Source organism: Oryctolagus cuniculus, chromosome 2, assembly GCF_051225735.1.
Source record: "Oryctolagus cuniculus isolate XC-2025 breed Fujian yellow rabbit chromosome 2, ASM5122573v1, whole genome shotgun sequence".
In the NCBI taxonomy this organism is placed as follows: Eukaryota; Metazoa; Chordata; class Mammalia; order Lagomorpha; family Leporidae; genus Oryctolagus; species Oryctolagus cuniculus.
The window spans coordinates 41,281,243-41,303,732 of NC_142868.1; the positions used below are offsets into that span (position 1 = coordinate 41,281,243).

The 22,490-nt window shown below is 41.8% G+C and overlaps 1 protein-coding gene across 3 annotated transcripts in view; it reads right to left on the bottom strand.

The window, feature by feature from the left end:
- Positions 1-13,723, bottom strand: part of NFXL1 (nuclear transcription factor, X-box binding like 1) — a 55,344-nt gene extending 41,621 nt beyond the window's left edge. For all 3 annotated transcript variants that reach the window (XR_016228878.1, XM_008248592.5, XM_089325379.1), the window contains exons 1-4: positions 13,498-13,723; positions 10,741-10,914; positions 4,610-4,719; positions 2,587-2,717 (exon numbers count right to left, since the gene is read on the bottom strand). Coding sequence is in view for 2 of the 3 variants with exons in the window: in XM_008248592.5 (XP_008246814.1) it covers positions 2,587-2,717; positions 4,610-4,719; positions 10,741-10,914; positions 13,498-13,723 (641 nt within the window). In the remaining variant the exon portion in view is untranslated. The remainder of the gene's footprint in view (positions 1-2,586; positions 2,718-4,609; positions 4,720-10,740; positions 10,915-13,497) is intronic.
- Positions 13,724-22,490: the final 8,767 nt, after the last annotated feature.

The window sequence follows — 22,490 nt, forward strand, 5'->3', positions numbered from 1 at the left end:
CTCCACTTCCCATTCAGCTCTCTGCTATGGCCTGGGAAAGCACAGGAGAATAGCCCAAGTCCTTGCGCCCCTGCACACACATGAGAGACCCAGAAGAAGCTCCTGGTTCCTGGCTTCAGATTGGCTCAGCTCCAGCTGTTGCAGCCATGTGGGGAGTGAACCAGCCCATGGAAGACCTTTCTCTCTCTAGTCTCTCTCTAACTCTTTCAAATAAAGAGTTTTTTTTTTTTTTTTAAAAAGGAATGCAAATAAAATTACAATATTAGTTAAAAAAATTACAAAATGTGAACCCAAAGCACCTGAAGCTTATGCCTCATTACCTTGACAATCAATCTACCCCTGTGGGCTGCAAAGATGAAAAAATTTCTTACTGTTTTATTTACCACAGATATAAAATTTCTACTCTCCAACTCTTTCTGTAAATTTAACAGAAGTTTAACATCAAATAGCCACCAATAATAAGCAAAAGTAATTAAATACAAAAAAAACTAATGGAATCATATAACATACATCAAAAGGAGTTACTAGATAGGGCATCAGATACAGATATTCACAGGCCCTTATCTCTCAGTGTCCTCCCTTAAAATTTCTTTGTCCTACTGTGATGATTGCGAATCAACCTCTTACTGAAGACTAACTCAATGAGTTGAGGAAGTGGTGCCTTAGGGTAAGCTCTCCACACAGAGTCCCATATAACAAGACTCAGATGCCATTCATCTCCTATAAAGGTAACATCTTGATGTCAGGCCCAATCCTCAGGGCTTTTTGCCCTCAGATGAACCCAAATCCCTGAGCAAAAAGTAATAACCACCCGCGCCTAGCCTCCAGTCAGACTGGTGCTCACTTTACCATCACCAAAATTCCCAAAAGAATACATGGTTGGCCTATCGCAGACCAATCAAAGCAGGTCACGAGCACTGCAGATCAATGAGACCTGCACACAAACTGAACACACATCTTTCAACTCAAACTCAAACTATGAGATTTCTTATGTTTACTCTCTGCGGAAGTCAGGAACTAAGCACTTGCTCTGCACTTTGCAATAACAAATACCTATTTTCTTCTACCACCCTGGTGTCACTGATTGTCTCTTGGCGTGTCAAGTGAGCAGACCCAGATTTTAGAATTCTGCAACACTAGTAGTCTTGACACTTCAAGAACAAAACTGGGGTGAAATATTTAGATGAAAATATTAGATGATTCTTTTTTTTTTTTTTTAATTTATTTAATAAGCATAAATTTCCAAAGTACAGCTTATGGACCACAATAGCCTCCTCCCCCCACCCCGTGTCTTCCCTCCCATCCACAACACTCCCCTCTCCCACTCCCTCTTCCCTTCCCCTTCACATCATAATTAATTTTCAATTATCTTTATATACAGAAGATCAATTTACCGTATGTTAAGTAAAGATTACCACATTTTGCTCCCACACAGAAACATAAAGTGTAAAATACTATTTGAGTACTAGTTATAGCATTAATTAAACACCTAAGAGTAATTGTGTATTAATTACAGAGCTCAACCAATAGTTTTAAGTAGAATATAAATGATTCTTATACAGAGTGATACTAAAAGACATTCGAGAAGAGAAGTACCAGAATTATGAATGACTCTCAGTCACAAAGAAAAGAAACACAGTCCTTTGGGGCAACCATTTGGTACAGTACTTAAGACACTGCATGCCTTGGAGCTGACACTGGCATGGTGGGCTAAGCCTCTGCCTGCAGCACCTGCATCCCACGTGGGCACCAGTTCGTGTCCTGGCTGCTCCACTTCCCATCCAGCTCTCTGCTGTGCCCAGGAAAGCAGAAGATGATGGCCCATATGCTAGGGCCCCAGGGCACGTGTGGGAGACCCAGAAGACCCTGGCTCCTGGCTTCGGATCAGCTCAGCTCTAGACATCGCAGCTATCTGGGGCATCAACCACCGGATGAAAGACCTTTCTCTTTTTCTCTCCCTCTCTCTCTTAACTCTAGTTCTCAAATAAATAAAATCTTAAAAAAAAAAAACCTGCATTCCATAATTAAAGTGCCTAGTTCAAATCCCAGCTCCTTCACTTCTGATTTAGCTTCCTGCTAATGTGTGCCCTGGGAGGCAATATCTGATGGTTCGCCCAAGTGGGAGAAACAGATTGCGTTCTGAGTTCCTAGCGTCAGCCTGGCTCAGCCTTAGCTGTTGTGGGCATCTGGGGAACAAACCAGAGGATAAAAGATCTCTTTTCTCTCTCTCTTCCACATAAAAGGAAAACAAAAATAAAGTCCTTTACAAGAATAATTAAGGAACTGTTCGGCAGGGGAAAAAATTAAGTCTCAATGATTTATTATTTAAAGGAACTAGTAATTATAAAAATTGTGTGAACAAGATCTCATAGCCTCATAAACCAAAAGACTGAAAGCCAAACACAAAACTGGCAAAAGCAACTTACAATATACAATTTTCATTTCTCCTATAATTTATAATCCAACTAATTAGAAAAAGTTGCCAATTTGGGGAGTGAACCAGCAGATGGAAGATCTCTCTTTGTCTCTCCCTCTCCTTCTATAATTCTTTCAAATAAATAAATAAATCTTAAAAAAAAAAGTTACCAAGGCCAGGGATAATCTCTCTTTCCAAAATCATCATCCGTCAAAGAAGATACAAGAAATTGGCTGTCTTTTGCCCACTTCTGGATACAAGGCATGTGAAATATACAGAAACATCCTGAACAGCTCCAAACCTAAGACAAAGGTGCCAGAAATTAACATATATACAATGACTTTTCTTTGTTAATTCCACAATACCAAAAAATGAGCATCACACTAAATTATCTTCAAAAGCTACCTAAAGATTAACAAACAAAACTTTCCTACCAGTGTAACAGTAGAAATGTTCTTGATAAATGTGTATTTAAGAACAGAACACTTTAAAGGGAAAATATAATTAATCAATTAGATTCATTCATCTATAAATAACTATTGCTAATATTCTGGATGATCTGATTTTTATATATTATATGTAATTTACACCTTTAAAAATGAGGTTGTACTACATGACTGATGTGTGTAACTTTCTAGCTTTTCAATATATATTATAAACATTTATCCTTATCAAATATGTTGACGTAACATGGTATTTATAGACATACAGTATAATTGATATATAATTTAACTAATTTCTTATTCTTTGCAAACATAAATAACATTAAACATTAATAAGTACATATATCTATTTAGCTTTCAGTTATATAAAACCTATTCATCTAGAACTGAACAGTGCTAAATGCTAAAAATTGGGTGAGCAAAAAATAAGTATGTAACTGAAAAAGCTTAAGGAGTAATACTAAATTAATTTTTAAAACCTGCTGGTACATTGATATAACTGACAAAAAAAATTTCCCTTTTCCTTATCTTACGACCATGTGATAAATTCAGAAGTGTAGCACACTGCAAAAACTAGCCGACATCATTAAAAAAAAAAAAGAAAGTCAATTTCTTGCTTTGAGTTTCTCCCAAAGCAGTTCCTGAGATAAAAATTGGGTGTAGCACTAAGGGGACAAAATAGGGACAAGAAAAATGCCAATACATTGTTGTGCTGATGACCTCTGAGGGCCACAGAGGCTCAGTCCTGCAGGGTACCCCCTGAGGAATTAAGCAAAACAGGTTTGGATGACCCCAGCTCCACCCCTACCAATTCCCTGGGGGCAGAATGTTCCCTCACAGGGCACTAATTCCCTATGGCTTCTGCAGCACATCTTTGTACTCACTGGATTATTTCCCAAGGGAAAAAGTGTTGAGGTTAAAATAAATAAATAAATAAAATAAAATAAAAGCTCATATGCAGGAGAGTTTAAAGAAGGATGGTGTTTATACAGAGAGACAATTTACCTCTATTCAAAGCAGAGTATGCCAACCAAATGTGACTTTGGGCACCAAAGGCACCTGCCTCTGCTATACTATCCTAACCAATCTGAGCAGGTTACATTTCTGATTCACTCCACATTTAAGGTGGCCTGATTTTCCTTCTGTAGGCTATGCAGCTTTAACAGTGAATTAGAATCTAAGGTCTAAAAGTTCAATCATACGGAGTTGTCACTTCTTAATTGTTCCTTTGCTACCCTTTTTATAGATTACTTCACCACCAGGCCATAGCTCCTCTAACGACATGAGCTATGTCTAAATCTCTTTCCCCAAAGACCTTTGCCACTTCCCATGATGCCATCAATGCAGAAGAAGCTGACTAGAAAACAACAGTCATTGTCAAACTCTACTTCCTTGAAGGCAGGGACCTATGTATCTTTTTTCAAGCCCACTGTAAGTAACGCAATGTAGTATATTTTAACACTTCGTATTTGTGGGAATATACAAGGCACAAATACTAAAAAAGCCTTATCAAAGTGTACATTAAATTGGTGATACCTGCTTCAGATATTAATAATGCAAAAAATACTGGATGCTCATTTAGAGGCAACTTTCTAAAAATTAGTTACAAAATTCAGATAATCCATATAAAAATGCTTAAATTAGACATTTTAAACAAAAATAAGGAAAAGAATAATAAATGGCTAAATATTATAAATACAAAATACGTAGTTTTGAGAGATACCAATATAGATAAGGAAGAAAAACTTACTGCTTGATTTCTCTTCACTGAAGCAATACAAATTAAGCACGTCATTGCCCCTGCTTGGAAAGCTTCATTTACATATTGTTTTGTCCGTTCTAATTCACGTGTATCTCCATCTTGAAATGTCAAAATTGAAAAACTCAAGTTAAGCAATGTCTGAAAATAATACAAATTTACTAATACAAAGATTCTTCACAATGTTTGTAGAAAATGGAATTTTAAAAACATAAGTTTTTTAATAAGCATTTTTCATGAACTTTCTGAAGACCCTTCACAGCACATTGTGTGACAACAAACAATGTCAATTGCTCAAAATATAACCGAAAACCAAAAAGTTTTTTTTTTAAATAAAGTAACCAATGAGCGAGCAGTCAAGAGGTCACAAAGTCTATGCAATAAATGGTAGGTACTTAATTCAAAAACAGCACCTCAGCTTTATCTCAACATATTGCTGCACTTGCTTTTCTTTTGCTGTTACAGTCCTTAACAAATGTGGTGGGAGCAGAGCCATAGGCAAAAGTAGCAGGATATAAAATTATAAGGGAAAGGGGACGGCACTGTGGCATAGCCAGTACAGCTGCCGCCTGCAGTGCTGGCATCCCATATCGGTGCGGACTGGAGTCCCAGCTGCTCTACTTCCAATCCAGCTCTCTGAGGCCTGGGAAAAGAGTAGAAGATGTCCCAAGTCCTTGGGCCTCTGCACCCATGTGGGAGACCCAGAAGGAAGCTCCTGGCTCCTGGCTTTGGATCGGACCAGCTCCAGCCATTGCAGCCAATTGGGGAGTGAACCAGCAGATGGAAGACTTCTCTCTGCCTCTCCTTCTCTCTGTGTAACTCTTTCAAATAAATAATATTTTTAAAAAGTTTAAAAAAATAAAGTTATAAGGAAAAGCACACCAAAACAAGTAAGAAAGGAAATAAAAAGTCACATTAATTAAAGCCATTTAGTATAAGCTCAGGTATTTGCATGTGTATCTATGTGTATATCGGTGTGTGAATTTAGCATATCACATATTCTTAATAAAATTTTGTTGAATGAAAAGACATTGAGGTCATTACAGTGAATAAAACTTTGCATTAAATTATATTTCTGCTAAAAAAAGCAGCATAAACTTTTTAAAAAGAAACTACTAAACTGCACTTTCTTTAACAATTATTGAGGGCTTATTTGCTAGGCATGGCACTTATAGTATTTCTGAAGGATTAAAGGAATTATTATTTTTGCTTTATAGACGAGGAAATTGAAACAGAACAATTAAGTGACCTACCCTCTCTAAACCCAAAGCTATGCTGCAGTTAGAGCTTACTGAAAAAAAAGCCCAAGAAGTAACAGGTAAGAGCAAAATGAAATAGAGAGTAAGAGAAATAGGGCAACATGCCTGTAGTACAACAGATTATTCACAAAAGCTGAGTCTCCATGAAGAGCAGATTAAAAGCATAAACTAACTTAAGTACAGAATGTACCTTGGCAATAATCTGGTTCAAATCAAATTTAATTTATAAAAAGAAAATACACAGGACACTGGATAATTCTTTAGTTTCTAAAATCATCAATGTAAAAATAGCACCTACCAAAAAAGCTTGTCCTGCCGTAATATAAACATAAATGTAATTTACAGTATAAAGCAAGGTACATATGTAAGCACTTCCAAAACTTAAATATTATAGAATTACATAAAACAGTTTAAACATATCCTTAAGGCAGAAAGACCACAGTTAGTGTGCTTATCTGGTTTTCAAAACAGGTGGCTTTAACAAATATATAACATCTTAAATTTTGTCTAATTTAGCAGCTAACTCATATGAAACGAAATTTAAGAACAAGAATGAGCTTTTGTAAAATAAAAAACCTATATGTACAAAATTTATGTGAATTCTTTAAAATTTGTATTAAGTTTTGGCTGAATAAAGTACACAGCCCAGCATGTCACAGTAGAGAGCATAACGTCTGAAGTCATGCATTTTTAAAAAGATCACTCTGGCAACTGAAGACAAAATGATCTCGAGGCAGCCAAGGTTGGAGGCAGGAAGTAAAGTTAAAAGAAAGGAATAGTAATAAAGCAAACTATGACCTGAGGGGTTGGCGCTGTGGCATAGCGGGTAAAGCTGCCGCCAGCAGTGCCGGCATCCCATAGGGGCACCGGTTCTAGTCCTGGCTGTTCCACTTCCGATCCAGCTCTCTGCTATGGCCTGGGAAAAGTAGTAGAATATGGCCCAGGTCCTTGGGCCCCTGCACCCATATGGGAGACCCGAAGAAGCTCCTGGCTCCTGGCTTCGGATTGGTGCAGTTCCAGTCACTGCGGCCAACTGGACAATGAACCAGCGGATAGAAGACCTCTCCCTCTCCCTCTCCCTCTCCCTCTCCCTTTGCCTCTCCTTCTCTCTCTAACTCTGACTTTCAAGTAAAATAAATCTTTATAATTTAAAAAAAAAAAGACCTTGAACAAAGTTATCAAATGTGTCTCAGTTTTCTCATTTGTCAAAACCCTGCAGTCATCATATAGATTTTTAAAAAATTTTTATTAATATAAAGAGAACAGATTTACCTAAACATATTAAAGGGGCAGGCATTGTGGCATAGTGAGTTAAACAGCTGCCTACAAGACCTGCACCCCATGTGAGCACTGGTTGGAGTCCAGGCTATTCCACTTCAGATCCAGCTCCCTGCTAACATGCCTGGGAAAGCAGAGGAAAATGGCCCAAGTCCACTCAGACAATCTGGTATAGTCTCTACATGGTCACATCTGCAAAGTTTCTTTTGTTGCTTAAGGTCATATTCACAGGGCTGGCATTGTGGCACAGTGGGTTAAACTGTTACCCGTTAAACTGTTACCAGTGCTCCCATATGAGCACTGGTTCAAGTCCTGGGTGCTCTACTTGCAATCCAGCTCCCTACTAATGTGTCTGGGGAAGCAGCAGCAGATGCCCAAGTATCTGGGCCCCTACACCCAGAGTGAGAGACTTGGATGGAATTCCAGGCTCATGGCTTCATCCTGGTCCAGCCTTGGCCATTGTAGCCATTTGAGGAATGAACCAGCGAACAGATTTCTGTCTCTGTCTCTTTCTGCTTCTCTAACTCTGCCTTTCAAATAAACAGATCTTAAAAAATAAAATAATAAACAGCTGTATGGGCCTGAACAAGGTAATGATGGTATGCAGGGAGAGGGAGGGCAGATTTAAATTTAATGAACAAAATTTAGGAAGCCTTGGATGGCAATTAGAGTGTTACTTTTAAAAGCTGATGTTCTTGTCAACATGCAGAAATAAAGAGTGCGTGTTCAATGGGTTGTCTGGCAAGGGCAATGTAGGGAGCAATAGTAAATGACGACACTCATGTCATATTCATGGCATTCCTGCTCCCAGAATTCTGACACACACGGTGACTGGGAAAACTGTAGTGCTACCAACTAAGAAAGAGAAAACAGGAGAAGAAATAAGTTATCTTTCAATGTAAGTCTGATGTATCCTTAGGCCAGCAAGACAGAGAAACTCACTGAAGTTGGTCATACAGGTTTGAAATTTGAGAGAAGAATCACAAAAGGGCAAAGGTTGTGCTCAGATGAAAATGTACTCCTTGGGTAAAGACCTGCTGTGTAATTCGGTCGGCAATGTGGCTCACTTGGATAATCTTCCGCCTGCCGCGCCGGCACACCAGGTTCTAGTCCTGGTTGGGGCGCCGGATTCTGTCCTGGTTGCTCCTCTTCCAGTCCAGCTCTCTGCTGTGACCCAGAAAGGCAGTGGAGGATGGCCCAGGTCCTTGGGCCCTGCACCCGCATGGGAGACCAGGAGGAAGCACCTGGCTCCTGGGTTTGGATTGGCGCAGCACAGCACAGGCGTAGCAGCCATTTGGGGAGTGAACCAACGGAAAGAAGACCTTTCTCTCTGTCTCTCTCTTTCTCACTGTCTAACTCTGCCTGTCAAAAGAAAAAAAAAAAAAAAAAAGACCTGCTGTGTAATTCACTAATGTAAGGCAGGAGCCATCTCATTATTCTGGTATTTATTTTTCTTAAAGCAAATGATCAGATTTCTTTCCTTTGGTAAAGTGCAAAACACAAAGGAATGAGATTCAGAATAATAATGGATTTGACACAAACAACATAAGAAAAATGATCTTAACACTTTTAAGATGAAAACCAGATTAAAAATTAAAACTTAACAAATGAGAAGTTTCCTAAATTCTAAAAATATATACTGAGTTACATTACCTTATTTCCTATTTAAAAATAAAATTCTATCTCGAATAGCTTAAATGAGGACCTACGGCAACAGGAAACTTAAGGTAAGTTTCAATCTTAAATTCTAAAAAAGAAGAAACCTCAGAACCCTTCAGTTACTTTTTAATCACCTTTTACCTGGCTCAGCTGGACTTCCTAGCAAAATTTCCTAATTTTAATTATTTAGCAGCTATGGTAAATTCCTTAGAGACCTACTTAACACTCATGAGAATCCTATCAGCATAGGCAACTACCTAATCACCAAGGTCTAGAATGGAGGAAAAGACACAAATTCCATAATTAATTGTCTGCAGTCTTGACTAACTCTCATGCTCTATGAATTGCCCTTATTCCAACTCACGCTAAAACCCTGCTATGATTCTATTCTGCTGTACCAGCAGAATTGTGGCACTGCTTGCCTTACTCTTCTCAAGGAACCACAACACAATAAGCAAGGAACACATCAGTAGGAAGAAGCAAAGCAAGACCAATTGAGTAAAAATAAGAGGTCATTTTTAAAAAATAACAAGAAAAGAGAAGGAGCTATGGTAGAAAATCTCTAGTAATCAAGCTCACAAAAATACACTAAATATAGCAAACAGATGTACAGCACACAGTGTACCTATAGAGATTCATTTCACCCTAACAACTCTAGAGAATTTAATAGCATTATGTCCATTTTACAAAAAAGAAACTGAGACCCTAAAATGTTAAATAGTATGTCAAACTTCATGCAGCCAAGTAAGAGACAAGATTCAGACTTAAGAATCAATGTTCTCAACCACTGTACATGCTGCATTTCTCCACAGATAGGTACAGAGTGCCAGTCCAATCTCTCAGAATATTTCTGGTTTTACATAGAAAATGCTGCTATTCTAGTAACAGTTCAAAATTTTTTTTTTATTATTATTATTTGACAGATAGAGTTAGACAGTAAGAGCAAGACAGAGAGAAAGGTCTTCCTTCCATTGGTTCACCCCCAAATGGCCGCCATGGCCAGAGCTACGCCAATCCGAAGCCAGGAACCAGGTGCTTCCCCTTAGTCTCCCGTGCAGGTGCAGGTGCCCAAGCACTTAGGCCATCCTCCACTATCTTCCTGTGCCACAGCAGAGAGCTGGACCGGAAGAGGAGCAACTGAGACTAGAACCTGGTGCCCATATGGGATGCCAGTGCCACAGGCAGAGGATTAATCTACTGCGCCACAGTGCCGGCCCCCAAATGTTTAAACCTAGCTCTACCGTTTACTAACTGTTTAAGTCTAGGAAAGTCACTTCTCTCTAGAGTTGTTTCCTACAAATTTTCTAAGTTTTCCTCTAGTTCTAACAGGATCCTAATCTGAGAAAAAGAACTGAGCAAGAGTATAAACACATATTACTAATATCACGGCATATAAGTAATATGGTGAATATCTACAAATACATCAACAAATGTTAATAATACCTGCAAAAATGTAAAAATCACTACAAAGCTGAAACTGCAAAAAGTTTAAGAATCCCTGTATTTACATTTAAAATAATCTATTTCCACAACTTCAAGACATATTTAACATGATGAAAAAAAGGGAAAGAAACGCAGACTAGATTGAAAGGGGCATCCAAGTCCTCCAAACTCATCACATCACCGCCAGGGACAATGAGCCCCGGTGGTCTCTCAGGGGCTTTGCAGCCCTCTCCTAGCCTTCCCCGCAAGTGCACAGCAAATGCAGAAGAACTTGGAGGGCTGTGAAAGACTCCCTGCCATTCTATTTTCTTTTGAAAAGATTAAACACGTAACTCACATAGCAAAATGTATAAAAATTCAACTCTACAACAAAAAATGCTCTTTCTTATGATACAATAGCTATCCCATGTGGAGTAAAAGTGTTGTCAAAAAGTGTCAAAATATACACACTTTCATTGATGTCAAAATTTAAAAGATCAGTACCTGTCTGAGTAGTGTATGTTATAAAGGTATTAGCAACTATTTTCCCCTGTTTTCCTTCAAAATCTTCATCTCCTTCTTCTTCAGATGAGGAACTAATATGTTCTTGAACAAGTTTTTTGGCTGCAGCTTGATTAGCCTTCTTGATTTCTTCAAACTTCTTCTGAGACATTAGCTCTATTTGCAAGAAAAACAAACAGTTTGATTCTGCAAAACAATCTCTCACAAAGCAAAAAATGTTGTACTAATATACCGTTGTAAACAAATATCTGAAAGTCATCTTGGGAGCATTCTACCTTACTATACTCCACAGAAAAGTATCTCCAAATTTCTTACTGCACAACTAAAGGGAATACCACAAGAAAAGCTTTCATTTGTGTTATCTGTCCTGTTAAATGCAGTGAACTGCTACACAAAGAGTGACTAACAAATCCGGAAAATACATATATATAAAGAAATGAGAGATATCAAAAACCGCAAAATAAGGACGTTAACAAAAATTAGAACAGGTGTTTTATGAGATCTTGCACACAGTGATTCTGAAGAGGTGAGAGCACACACCTACTGGGAGCACATCAGAATTGGGGACTAGATGCTGCTTCAACTTCTTGTGAACCACAGCCCAACCTACTCCATAGAGTTCACACAGACACTATCCATTGCATACCAACTATATTTATAATCTGCTTCCTATAAAGCTCAATAAGTTTTGCCTTTATGGTGGGCTTTGTGACATTTTTGTGGTGACAAATAATAAATTTATTTAGCATTAATCTGTACAAAATGTTAACACGGAAAACATGCTTCTTACAAATTGATTCCAAAAAACATCAACCAAATTTTTTATTTGTTCTTTCTCCATTCTCTTTAGTACTGTCTGTACTTGTCTCATTTTGTTATTTGGTTAAAGAATAATGCAGAACAGAATATTTCCAGTGAGACTTCAAACTTCTTGAGAGCACGGATCATAGGAATTTTCTTCAAGCATTAAGTGTTAATAATCTCTTAAGGACAGCAACCAATTTAAGGAAGGAAAGGAACCTACTGAATTGGTGTGAATTTATGAGTGCCCAAACTGAAATTAAAATTAGCTTAAACTACTAATTTAAAATCCACTTTATATTAAAACTGAGGAGCCACTACCAAGATAACTCTCTTACTTTAGGTAGTATATTTGTACTTAAAGACATTTTATGTTGGGGCCAGTGTTGAGGTGTAGCAGGTAATATGCCGCCTGTAATGCTGACATCCTATGTGGGTGCCGCCATTTCCAATCCTGCTCCCTGCTAATGGCCAGGAAAAAGCAGCAGCAGATGACCCAAGTGTTTGGGACCCTGCCACCCACAGGGGAGACCTGGGTGAAGCTCCTAGCTTTGGCCTGGCCAGCACTGGCTACTGCAGCCATCTGAGGAGTGAACCAGTGGATGGAAGCTCGCTCTCTCATCGTTCCCTCTCTCTCTCCAATTCTCACTTTCAAAATAAATAAATAAATAAATCTTTTTATATTTTATGTCCCTCATTAAACATGTTCTTTGTCTTAATGTAACCAGTTTGGTTGGGCATTAACAACCAAAACTGTTTGATCATTTCAAGTAAAATTAGAAGGAAATGTTTACAGCGCTTAGATAGGAATCTCTGAGGTAATATCTATAATACACATGACTCAAAACTTGAACAAGAAGAGAGAATAAATGCCATTAATCTACAGAAAATGAGTACTTAAAGATATGCAAGAAAAAAGGTGGACAGAAAATAATGAAGATATTTATAACATGATAAATGTATTTATCCGTGCTCTCAAGAAGTGGGAAGTCTCACTGAAAATATTCTGTTTTGCATTATTCTTTAACCAAATAACAAAATGAGACAAGTACAGACAGTACTAAAGAGAACAGAGGAAGAACAAATCCAAAACTTGGCTGATGTTTTTTGGAATCAATTTGTAAGAAGCACGTTTTCCATGCTAACATTTTGTACAGATTAATATTAAAGAAATAGATTATTTGTCGCCATAAAAATGTCACAACGCCCACCACACAAGCCAAGAGAATACATCCAACTTTAAAACGGCCCAAGAGAAAACTCACTTAGAAGTACAATTCTGCTCACCTCCCTAAAAAACTATTCTGATCATACATTCCAAATACAAAAATACTTCAGAGCTGTGTGTAAGTGTTCTCAGCAGATATATCCAGGACAGGACAGGAGGTGGGCCAACAGGACCCACAGCGGAGGAAGGCACCACCTGCACAAGTACCCTCAAGGTACAAACAATACGGGAAGGCAGTCTGGGAAAGCTGGCTAAGGACAACTGGTCCCAGAAGCAGCGCTAGACCCACTCAGAAGGGCATTTCTGCGACTCCGGCAAGGTGAACGTGGTCACGCACAAAGGTGTTAACACCACAAAATTTTACTTAACCAAAAAAAGTTGTTCGCCAGATTTTTCTGAGATTTTTTTCAAACACAAGCAATCGCTGGCAACCAATTCGGATTTAAAGCACTCTGTTTACCAAAGGACACCATGAACTAATAACCCAGACCAGGGGGCCACAGCGTACTACTTAGGGGAGGCAAAGGAGAGGGGTAGAGTAATAAAAAGAGTAGCACGCCAACCACGATGAAAGTGAGACTCTGCCCAGCACATCGAAATAAAGCGGCTGCCTCCAAGGTTAGACACTCCCCAAGGAAGAGAAGGGCCTGACTTGGGCCAAGGGCCAGGGGAGACACCCAGGTGAGCTGGGGGACGGGCGCCGTTCTCACCGCCGGCCGCCGAAGTCTGCGGCGCCTCCGACCCCGCGGGGCTGTGCCTGCTACCTGCCGCCGCTCCTCCCGGGCTGCAGCCCGAATGGACGGCGCCCACCGACCCCTTCTCGCGGCCTCCGCCGACACCGCGGAGAGGGACTCCATTTCCAGAGGCGGGGGCAGCAGTGGCCCGTCCGCGGGCTCGGCCTCGGCCACCGGCCACCTGGCGCCAGGAAGCTTCCATCCCTGCAGAGAAAGGAGGAGGGAGAACAAGAGGATATAAGGAGCCTGAGTGCTGGGGTTACCGAGGCCGAGAGGAAAGTCGGGGTGAGGCGGGTCCCCGCAGGGCGCGGCCCTGTCCGTCCCGGAGGGCGCGTCCCGCCAAACCCCGGCTCGGGAGATGGACCGAAAAGGAAGAGGACTAGGTAGGGGTATGGACCGCGAGGGCAAGGAGCACTCAGCGCCGGAGAGGGAAAGCCGGGGAGACGGAGAGCGTCTTCTCAGCCTCAGGGCGAGCGCGGAGCGACGAGAGCGGCTGACTGACCCTGCGGCTCCCGCGGGGACCAACTGCTGTAGCAGACCCCACGGAAAGCTACGTCTCCTTACGACGGCGCCCGCCCCCAGCGACTACAACTCCCAGAAGCCCGCGCCCGTGGCCCGCGGAACGCGTGGCAGCCCTGGCCGCTTCCTCATCCGGAAGAGAGCGGGGCTCAGGAGGGCCTGACGCGCGTGCGCAGACCTGGGCCGGCCTCTGGGAACTACGACTCCCGGCGTGCTCTGGGGCGCCGGAGGCGTCGACCTCCGGGAAAAGCACGCGGGGGAGAAGTGGGCGGGCCAGGAGGCGCTCTGGACCCCCGGCTGGCCTGGGGGTTGTAGATGGCTTCCCTGAAGGCGTCGTAGTGTCCGATCCGGTCAGGGTGGCCCCAGTCAGCTCTCCACTGTGTTCAGCTGTGCCTCGGGGCTTGCGGGTGACAGGAGGATCCTCTCGGATGGGAGGAGCGCTTACCTCGAGGAGACTTGAGGGTCCGCAGGAAGGAAAGTGGGGAAGAGTTGTCAGAGAGGCGAGGGAACGAGGCGAGCGAACGCGCCCTTCTGAATTGCTAGAACAGGCTGGAGATAAATCTGAAGCGGTACCTTTGATCTGGCCCCTATGGTAGGTTTTATTAAGGAAAACAGCTGCGAGCCAAGACCTAGTTTTCCAATAAACATAAATATGTAGATTTCAAGAATTCGCTTTGACGTCCATCTGGGATTGAAAAATAAATTGATCGCCGATAGGGATTAGGTAGTCCTCGTACAACTCTTCAGTTTACTTAGTTCCCCCACATTAACTATCAGTAGCTAATACTTAAGTGGCGTTTATTAAGTGTCGTGCTCCATTGAATGTGTTTTACATAATATCTATATTGGCTAATTTGGTACGAGAACCCCATTGGTTATTCTCATTTTACAGCCAGGAGTTCTGAGTCCCCAAAAGGTTAAATAACTTGCTCTTGGTCAGACAGCTAAAAAGTGGTGAAGCCAGCAGTCAAAAGTCACCTGGTACTGGAAACCATGCTTGTAAACTCTTACACCAGAATGCTAGACTAACTATGTTGGCTAGAAGCTAAGAGGTGCGCAGCAACTCACTAAAGATTTATTTATTTATTTATTTATTTATTTATTTTAAAGGCAGAGTTAGAGCGAGCGAGCGAGCGAGAGAATGAATGAATATTTCATCCACTGGTTCACTCCCCAAGAAGCGAAAAGGGCTGGCCGCTGGCCTGAGACAGCAGCTTAACCTGCTGTGCCAGGACGCTTGCCCCAGTAAGTCAATCCGAAGTTGTATATGCACTATTGCTTTAAAGCTTGGAAAGTTTACACCGTCGGAAGTTGGTTTTTCCTACACTGGCGTTTTGAGATGCGGGAAATGAGCTGTAACAGTCTGTGAGAGAATGCAATGATCGTCACGGAGCAATGGCCGGGATACTGAGTGACTACTGATAAGGAAGAGCCTGTTTAGAACCAAGTCATATGTCAAAGATCTGAGCTAGCGTATTGTCAAAATGTCCATGTCAAACCTTCTTGAGAACCAATTTTTCCCATTTTCTTGAAGCCCATCATTCATTAAAATGCTTTTTACAAGGCAGCATGATTCAAGTTCTTTCTTTTATTCATCTAGCCTTCGCCACAACCCATGAAATATTGTCATTGAAACCATTTGTAAAATTGGAAATAAAGACATAGAAAATGTTCTTAGTCACCACCCTAACAGAGCAAGGATTGCATAGGGCACTGTGACTCCTGGCCCGTATGCTTCCCCACCATGCTATGTGATGATGCTGTAAATGTGTCTAATGTTTACCTAGAAATTCCAGAGGGCTTATCTAATCAGAATTTTCCCCTCTCAAATTACACGTGACAATTGATAATCATAAAAATTACTCTGGACTCAAAAAAAAAAATCTTAGGTGCTCTCCTGAGTGAGCAAATATTAGATCATCACTTAAAACTTTTTCAGAGGACAGCCAGTGTCGCTCCCCCATTCGCGGAGGAACGACACAGGACCCTGTGCTGTTCTTTTGTCTGCTCGGCCCTCCCCGGGTTTGCTGCTGGTCCTTCCCGGGTTGACTGCCGACCCCTCCACCTCCGTGGAAGGGCAGCTCCCCCTGCACTTTCCCCGCTTCCGCGGAGGAGCGGCACACCGCCGGCCGGCTCTCTCGGGGGCTGCACAGGTGTTCCTTCAGATGTTCCTGGTGCATGTTGTCTCTCTCCTCCTTTATAGTCCTCTTCCACCAATCCCAACTCTGCTACCCACACGCCGAGCACGCTGCTCTCCTCCAATCAGGAGCAGGATCAGCTCCTGCAGCTTGTCAAACTGATGAGGCAGCTGCATAGAGGTTGTTTGGTCTCTCTCTCTCAGCTCCATATTGTGGGAGAGCAGATGCATAGAATAAGTCTTAATTCCAGTAACTTAGTCTAGTCTCAGTTGCTCCCCACAAGCCAGTATATATCATAATGCGGAAGCATGTGTATATTGAGAATACATTTTCAAAATCTACCATTGCTGTTATTCTTACTTTCAAATTTCTGAAAACATTTGTGAGAATCAAAGGTCCTTTGTGGACTAAAGACCACAAAATATAGTTTTGCATTTATAATTTATTTTAAAATTACAAGAATAGCTAAGAACAAAAATACCAAATTTGACAAAGGAGTGCAGCAAGGGGAAATTGGTTCAAACACTTAGATTGTTAGACAGTAGCTACTAAAAACATGGTCTACAAGGCCACTGTGACCATGGAATTCCACTTCTGGATATATACCCAAAGGAAATGAATGCATAGCTCCACAAAAAACTCATGTTCATAGAAGGTGTATTCATAAGTGTCAAAAACTAGAAATATCTCTAATGCGATCAAAAGGAAATCAGAAAAATTGTGATATGTTCTTATAATAATAGAGTATTATGCAAAATGGATGAAACTCAGACATAGCATATTAAAGAACAGAAGCCAGAAACAACAAACCTTGTGTTTCTGTTTGTATGAAGTTCTTGAACAAGCACTGGAAGCCAGATTCGTACTTACATCTGGTGAGGTAGGAGAATTTTTAATGGTAATGGAAAATCAAGTGAACTCCTGCATGGTAGAAATATTCTATCTTGATCTGAATCATACCTTCACTGGTATGTGCATATGTAAAAACTCAACAAAAATGCATTTATTATGATTTCACAATTTGCTGTATGTATATTACATCTCAATTTTTGAAAAGAATTCTAAAATAAATGTAGAAAAATATGAAATATCCAAATACTCCTGTTGTCCAGACATTTGAACAATGTGATTTAATTGTATTTATTTGCCCATTACTAACATACTGTCCTGATATGGATTGTTTTTGCCACAGTATGCATATACAACTTCCCAAATACATTTATCCTTGACAAGTACACCTATAGGCAAACACTATACCACTTACCAGTTTATTGCCTCTCCACTCTAATTCACACTTGCACCGGAGTTTATTGCCTCTCCACTCTAATTCACACTTGCACCGGCGTTCTCCGTGGTCATGGGCCCAGACAACTCCACTGAGAGCAAGATGTTGCGTTTCCTCAATGGAGGGCACTAGAGAGACACTGCCAGAGGGCAGGAGCTTTCGCCGTGGCCCAAGTTGAGTCAGCAACTCCACAACCTCCTGCTTGGGGATGGACTTCCCGAGGAGCCTTCTCATTTAGCAGGTGGTCTCGAAGATCCCCTTCTCACATCCACGCCCTGGGCAGCCACTCACTTTGCTGCTGACGTTGATCACCCCACCACCCTCTCCATGCACCTGACCCTGCTCCCGCTGTAGACCTGGACACAGCTCATCTGTACCTCAGCCTGTACTCTCTGCACACCCACCTGTGGGTCAGCAGCCCACTGCTCTGCATGTCTGCACTCCAACAAGGACTGCAACCCAGCTCTGGTCAGAACACCAGGAAGCCTCTGTGCCAAACTACACCTTCTCCAATGATACCTGAACTTTAGCCTTTGGGAAGGGGGCAATCTGTCCTTCCTTGGATAGCTCCCTAGAATATTTTGTACAATTTCCTTAGAATCATGCTTTCATTAAAGTTTAGTTATTTTTTATCTTAGACTTATCCTGCTATGAGGTTTTTATTCCTGAGTGGCCCTGGGCTGATACATGCACTGCATAAATCTTACATCAGTTTTACCATGAAATACTGGTATGATGCAAGTAGACAGTGGGGGGAAGGAGGAATAATGAGGAGTAAAAAGATTAAATACATAGTGTAAATTTACCCTGAAAAATAACTCAAAAAGCTTTCCTGCAATAGGCTGGGCAGAGAAGAACGAGAAAAATTAAATTGATTGATTGATTGATTTTCCCAACCAGACTACAAGTGCATACAACTTCAAAAACTGAATCCTGTTTTGCTATGCTTAGGAATATTCAGAACTGAATAACAATATGTGATGTGAATTTCATGTGAGTAATTTAGCAAAACTGAGCTATCATTTTACATTTTTCAGAGAAAACTTCATGGCAGATAGAAAAAGCAAGCATCTGTGCATATTTACTGTCACTATTTTTTAAATATTCAGTGAAATGACCCGCCAATCAAAAAGTAACTGAGTGTGGCAGCTATCAACACTTTCAGACAGTGGACATAAATACTTAGAGGGAGGAAGGCTCACTGTGAGTAAAATGCAAGGGTGAGGATGAAGAGGTTGTCGGATACTGAAAACAGAATTATTAAGGATGGGTAAGATTTGAATAGGATGGAAAAAAGAATTCTGAATGGTATAGATAGCATGAGCCAAATGGTAAAAGTGAAAATAAGTGTAGCATGTGCTTGTACTAGAAAGGAAAAGAAGATATGGAACCCCCAAGGCAAATGTGATATGATAAACTGGGTTACAAAAGACCTCGAAAACAGAAATGGGAAAATTCGTCCCAATACTGACAGTCAGTAACACTAGGAATTTCAAGACAGGGAAAGTGACATCCAAAAAGCAATGGTTCTCAGAAAAACCAGTGTAGAAATAATATGACAAGGTGGGAAGGATCTCACAGTAGAATGGCCTCCTAGAACTAAAATTGTACAAAGTATGACTCTCAGTTTACAAACTCAGATGTGCAGGTAATCACATTTCAGAAGTCAAAGTCTCAGTCAACTTAAGCTGAGTTTTATTCCCTGGGATAGATTGGGAAATTCACTTGTTTATCAATTCATTCAATAAATATTTATTGAGACATAATATCTCGGGCATTCTCCAGGCACTGGAAATATGCTATTTAATGAAATGAAGTATCTGTCCTCATGGAACTTATGCTTTAGTGGAGGAATCAGGTTACAAGTAAGTAGTGTAGGAGATCAGAAGTCTGAATGAAGGAGCAACATTAGTCACTGGGTCGGGGGGGAATTTCCCAACAGGACCCAGAAGAGGGAACACAGTTGGTATAGTGAAGGAGGCCAATGTGATGAAAAGAGAATGAGTGTGAAGAAGAGAGGTGGGAAATTAAATCAAAGAAATCATCTGGGGCTTTTTAATGTAGGATTATGGAGAGAGGAATTAAGCTTTAATTTTTTTTTTTTTTGACAGGCAGAGTGGACAGTGAGAGAGAGAGAGAGAAAGGTCTTCCTTTTGCCATTGGTTCACCCTCCAATGGCCACCACGGCTGGAGCGCTGCGGCCGGCGCACCGCGCTGATCCGATGGCAGGAGCCAGGTACTTCTCCTGGTCTCCCATGGGGTGCAGGGCCCAAGCACTTGGGCCATCCTCCACTGCACTCCCTGGCCACAGCAGAGAGCTGGCCTGGAAGAGGGGCAACCGGGACAGAATCCGGCGCCCCGACCAGGACTAGAACCTGGTGTGCCGGCGCCACAAGGCGGAGGATTAGCCTAGTGAGCCGTGGCGCCGGCCTAAGCTTTAATTTTAAGCAAGCTGTGGTAAGAAAGAGACATGAACTGATTTTCTTATTCAATAATCGCAGTGGCTGCGATGTGGGATTATAAAATCCAAGCTGAGGCCACTGCAGTAATCCAGGTGAAGGGTGGGGCTTTAGACCAGAATTGGAAAGGGTGAATTACGGCCAGGTTCCGAACACATTTTAAAGATCAAGCAGATGACATCTTCTGACAGATTAGGTAAAGAGTAGGAGACCAAGAGCCAAGAAAAGATGACTCCAAGTTTTCCAGCTGAGAAGCTGAGTCAGTGGTGACAGCCTTTACTGTGAAAGAAAATACTGGCAAAGAAGTAGATGTGAAAAGAAAGTCATTAGTTCTGGGGCCAGAACTAGGGCGTGGTGGGTGGGGCTGCCCTGACAAGAAGTTTCAGTATAGTGATAGTAGAAAAAGGTAGCTCTAGCAAACTCAGTGAAGAAGAATCAGGGAGGAAGTCTACAAGGACAAATTCTACAAAAGTGTTTTACAGGAAAGGAGAGAAGAAAAGCAGGACATCAGCAGGAAGCAGAAACAGGGTCAAACAGTGTTCCTTTAAGATTGGAGCCAGTGCACACCCATGGAGGGTTATCCTACAGAGACGGAAAGAATGGTAACACGTGGGGATGGGAGAAATCATTGCAAGAGCAAAATTCTTGAATTCAAAAGATGGTCTGGGAACTTGGAAAATGCAGACCACAGAAAGGAACTTGCAGAAATTGTCCACTGTAGCATGCTTACCCCACCCTGATGCAACCGGGCAAGTTCCTGATGTAGGGGCTCTAGTTTTCCCCAGGTCCAGTGAGATGCCCTGGAGGAGGCCCTCTGGCTGCTGTCTTTAGAGTGCTGCTGTCTTTAGAGATCTCACGGTTCCTGCAGGTCTACTGGCTCTTTATGCAAGGCCGTGTTTGAGAATCTTTTGCAAACTGAGAAAACCAGGTCAGGAATCCAGCCTTCGCAGTGTCCTTGGCTATATCCCTGGGGTGCTGCCCTGGAACACTAAAGGAACCAACAGAGATTTCCTTCCTCCAAACCCCGAGTAAAAGTATAAGAGAAATATCTGTCTCCTTGCCTTAGTAACAGAATCCCTGGAATTACCTGGGTATGTCTACCACATAATGGATGGGTTATATGCCCCATTATAAAAATCATTTTGTTCCAGCTTCTCTTGCTGTTAGTTGCAGCCACACAAGAAAATGTTTATCCATGGATTATAAATGAAAGTGGGTATGACTTCTGAAAGGTGGTCTGAGAAGGGGGAAGAATGCCTCAGCTCCTGCAAGCCTCTTTCCTAATGTCTAAAATGTGAATGGGATGACAGGAGCTGAATTAGCCATCCCAGACCAGGAAGTGGCCTTGGGGATGGGGGCCAGACATATTGAAGCAACCAGATAGAAGAACTTCTATTCCTGAAGATTTCATCAAGTGAAATGTCATAGTAGCACTCACCTGCCTACCTCTGGACTGTACATGAGAAATAAATACAAAATCTCTCATGTTGGGGCAGGTGCTGTGGCACAGCAGGTAAAGTGCTGCCTGTGGTGCCAGCATCCCATATGGGTATAGATTCAACACCTGGTTGCTGCACTTCTGATCCAGCTCCTTGCTAATGTGCCTGGGAAAGCAGCAGATAATGGCCCAAGTGCTTGGCCCCTGCACCTACATGGGAGATGCAGAAGAAGCTCCTGGTTTCTGGCTTCATCCTGGCGCAGCCTAGGCTGTTGCTGCCATTTGAGGAGTGAACCAGGGAGTGAAAGATTCTCTCTCTCTCTCTCTCTGCCTCCACATCTCCCTATCTGTAACTCTGCCTTTCAAATAAATAAATAAATCTTTAGAAAAAACTATCATATTTAAACCATAATTCTTGATTTTCACTATCTACTGTTATTTTGGATTGTGAACCAATACAATATCCAAATAACCTAGTTTTGAAGAGAAAAGGAAGTTGATAATAAAATTTCAATGAAGTTTGTAATATAGACCTATAATCAAGTTACATTAAAAGAAAAACAAAATTATTCCGCAGAAAATGAGATTGCTGTCAGAGAATAGCTAGCTACTCTCTGCTAACAGACAACTAGAAAGAGGTGATAAATGTTCACTTCTTTGACATTTTCTGTCCCGTCTATTCTGACGGATGCCATACCCCAATAAACATTGCTACCTTGCTTACCACTGGGAAAAAATAGTATACATATGTGGGGAGCAACTGGGAGCAACTCGGACTAGACTAAGTTACTGGAATTAAGACTTATTCTATGCATCTGCTCTCCCACAATATGGCGCTGGGAGAGGAGAAAACAGCTTCTACGCAGCTGCCTCCAGTTCAACCAATAAACTGTAGGACCTACTCCTGATTGGAGGAGAGCAGCGTACTCGGCGTGTGGGCAGCCGAGTTAGGATTGGCGGAGGAGGACTATAAAGGTGGAGAGAGACGGCATGCACCAGGAACATCTAGGGGGAACACCTGTGCAGCCCCCGAGAGAGCCGGCCAGCGGTGTGCCGCTCCCCTGCGGAAGTGGGGAATGTGGCCAGGGGGAACTGCCCTTCCACGGAGGTGGAAGGGACAGTAGCCAACC